General features: G+C 40.1%; 1 protein-coding gene across 1 annotated transcript in view; it reads right to left on the reverse strand.

The window, feature by feature from the left end:
- The window catches only part of PLA2G15 (phospholipase A2 group XV), a 16,318-nt gene extending 14,747 nt beyond the window's left edge, over positions 1-1,571 (reverse strand). The window contains exon 1 of the mRNA XM_017741032.1: positions 1,262-1,571. Coding sequence (XP_017596521.1) covers positions 1,262-1,304 — 43 coding nt within the window. The 5' untranslated portion in view covers positions 1,305-1,571. The remainder of the gene's footprint in view (positions 1-1,261) is intronic.
- Positions 1,572-3,451: the final 1,880 nt, after the last annotated feature.

Here is a 3,451-nt window from a genome sequence, read left to right on the forward strand (position 1 = left end):
CAGGAATTCACAGGCAAAGCTCTTTTGCATGTAAATCAATTATTAACAAACTTCATTTAGGTGTCTTTCTAGAAAACTTTAGCCAAGTACCTAACAAATTGTTTGCAGAAGGTATCAGAACATTGATATAGTAATTGTGTTTAGTCAGCTCTAAAAGGTAGAGTTCAGTGCATCTGACACTGATCTTATAAGGTTGGGTTATCAGCTCCAAAAACTTCTAAGACACAAGATAGTATGCAGTGATTGTCGATGGGCTATATGAGAGAATGAAGGAGGAAGAACAGCCACAAATCTATTTGCCACAAGCATTAAAGACAAGCCTATTGAATATCACCAAACTGATAAGAGAAGTGTAAAAAATTATAGTTCATCTAAATATAAAGCAAATATGCAAAAGCAATTGCACAGAATATACATTTTTAGTAGATATTGTCAGTAGAACTGAAACATTCAGTGGGTTATTTTCTGGTTTTATCATCTGACCCTGATCACATTTGTTGAGAGACTTCGCTTCAGCCTGTAAGAAACAATCTGAGAGTTCCTCTTTAGTTGGTGCATTAAAAAATGAGAGTTTACCTGAGCTTAAAGGATATGTAAAGATTTTTCTGTATGATTATATCATCCTGGCTTAAATAGAAAACACTTTAAAAAAGGCATAAAAGCAAGTCAGCATCATAATTAGTCTCCTTTTCCCCCAAAACACTTGGGAAAGGAATCCAAGAAAATACCTTAATTTTAATGAGCATTGTGCCTGATATCAGGCCTTCAAGCAGGCTCTGCAAGTAAGGCTTTGACTTTCACCTGTTTCTTTTTCTTCTCTAGTATCACTATTATATGAATACACTTCAATGCATTTTTATTTCAATCTCAGAGAAAACTGAGCAATTGCACTGCAGGATTTTGCTGTCAGTTACTACACAAGGCAGTTTGGTCCCTGGTGTTGCTCCCTTGGTATGAACAAACATGAGCTCCAAGCATACTAACTCCTGCTACTAAAGCACCTTGAGGATGCACAGACCAGGTTAAAAAAAAAAACCTAACCCGAAGGGTGTGGTGCCACTCTTCATGTTCTTTGTGCCAGCTCCTCCATTAAAGTAATTCAACTACAAAATTAATCACTTCTTCCTCACCAGGTTATTTCCTCATCCTTTAGCAAGACAAAGGACTCCAGAAAGTGGCCAACAAAGAGGTACAAGGAAAGCTGGGTGAGCACTAATGAGCTGCTAGACTGGCACAGCTGCTCCACAGAACCACCTTTCACCTGAGCCAGCTGGGGGCTCTCCAAATCTGAGAGCTGTTGCCATCACAACTCCGGCCAAGAGTTGAAAGGTTGTATTCACGGAGCTCAGCTGTTTTCAGATGTGAGATTCCTCGAAGCAGCAGTTTTGTCAGTACCTGGGCAGCAGAACAGAAGTTACCCTTATATGAGCAATGCTCCATATTTTGCAAGACTCTGCTCTACTTCCCCCCTCTGTTACTTGGGTAAGCATAGATTGCAACTGCAAAGTGGGATCATTACACAAAAGGTTTGAGAGCAAGCTACACTGGGTCTTGTGACCACCACTGATCTAAAAGATTTCTGAAGTTGTCATTATGTTGACAACATTCCTTTAAACAGCATTTCTTCTTTCTTTATTCCTTAAGATCAGGTGGCCAACTTGCCACAGAGAGTAAGACCAAACTTAACTCCCCTTTCTACTGAAGTGTGTTAACTTCCAAACAGATCAAGAGTGAGTGCTTTGATCATGAAACCCTGTTTAGTACAAGATAAAAATTTATTTTAAAACTGAACTTACATGAGGAATTAAGAGTCTAGATGCCAGTCCGATAAATCAGGAGGATCAACTCTGTATTCCCACCTGGTATGGGCTCCAAATTCATCTCAAGCTTGTATAGGCCTGTATAATGCAGCCTTGCACCTCTGAATCTCCTTTTCATTTGTGCATCCGGGTGATGCAGGTTTTTCCTCCCTTCCCCCAAACAACCTGTGTTAAGCCAGCACTTAGAATACTTCCCAAAATGATTCTCCTAAGCCCTTCCACCATCTTCATCACAGTAATTAAAAAAAAAAGCTTATCTCGACACATCACATATGCAAGAAGAGTGAGGACTGTGCAGCAAAAAATCCAGCAAATTTTAAAATGCAGAGACTGACTAGAACAGTAGGAGATGCAAGTTCTGCAGCCTTTGATGAAAATTCACTGTAACAGCAAGAAAGTCTGTTGCAAAGCACTCCGGACAAATGTGCTCAGCCACACAGTATTTACCGGAATGTCTCTTAAGAAAATGTAGGTCAGCCACAGTTCTTAAAACCATCCTTAGGGAACATATATACTTACAGTAGATCCATCAGTAGTAAATCCACACTTCTACAAACAGTAACCCTTTCTCCCAATTGCTTTTACATCTTTGATTCCTTCCCAGATAGAGTTCAATATTGGATCAGAAACTAAAACACCTCTGTCAACAAGAAGCTTGCACTGGAGCAAGCGCCAAGGCCTATTGCTAAACCCCAGCACTACAGAGTGGAAAGATGGGATAAAATATTGTTTCTAGACTCCCCAGACAGAATTCAAAGAACTTTTCCTGTTTCAACTCCTGCCTCTTAGGACATCCTTTTGCGTTTTCTACATCCAAATCCACAGCCTGTCGGTCAGTTCCGTGGCCTTTTAAGAACTGTGGATTTGTACACACTGTTCTCTGAGATAACAAGAACAGTTTTAAAAATGCTGTGTTAAGAGTTTGCCCTTCTAAATCAGAAGTTTGTAAAAGTAGTAACAAAGTCACCATCAGAGCCTAAATCATTATCAAGAAACGGAGCTTGAACTGAACAACATGCCACTGATTATCCTTTTCCCATCTTAGTTTTTCATCCCGCATGACCATCAAGGTTAATCAATAATAAGAACATGCAGCATGCTGAATGTATTCACAGGACTGGCTACTGACATTACTGTCACCAAATGCACTTGCTGTCGTGGGATGCTTAAGAATTACATTTTCAGCAGACAAGTTATTGAAACATTTAAAATTTATTTATGTCTTCTTATCAATGAATACAAAAAGCAACTAACAAATATTATTTATTAACTACTATATGAATATTGTCTGCATATTCATTACAAACTATTTTGTGTTAACAGGTGAAACCACAGGCTAGTAACAAATACTCTTTTCCACGTTATATGATGAAATAAGCCTATTTTTAAAAAATTTTGTAATTCGACTGCTGGAGCACCCAATCACTCCTCTGTTCACATCTGATTCCAGCCTCTTTCAGGTAAGGCCCATATAGAGGAAAAACTTAAGCGATGCTCTGGTGCTAGCTAATGAGCTCGAAGCGTATTAGAGCGAGCCTTGTCTGTCCCCCGCCCGCTGCCAGGCCAGGGCAGCCAATGCTTTGGGCACGCTCGTGCCCCCCGGCCCGTACCCCGGCCTGGACCTTCCGCCG

The sequence above is a fragment of the Corvus brachyrhynchos genome, unplaced genomic scaffold (assembly GCF_000691975.1).
Source record: "Corvus brachyrhynchos isolate BGI_N302 unplaced genomic scaffold, ASM69197v1 scaffold26, whole genome shotgun sequence".
NCBI lineage: Eukaryota > Metazoa > Chordata > Aves > Passeriformes > Corvidae > Corvus > Corvus brachyrhynchos.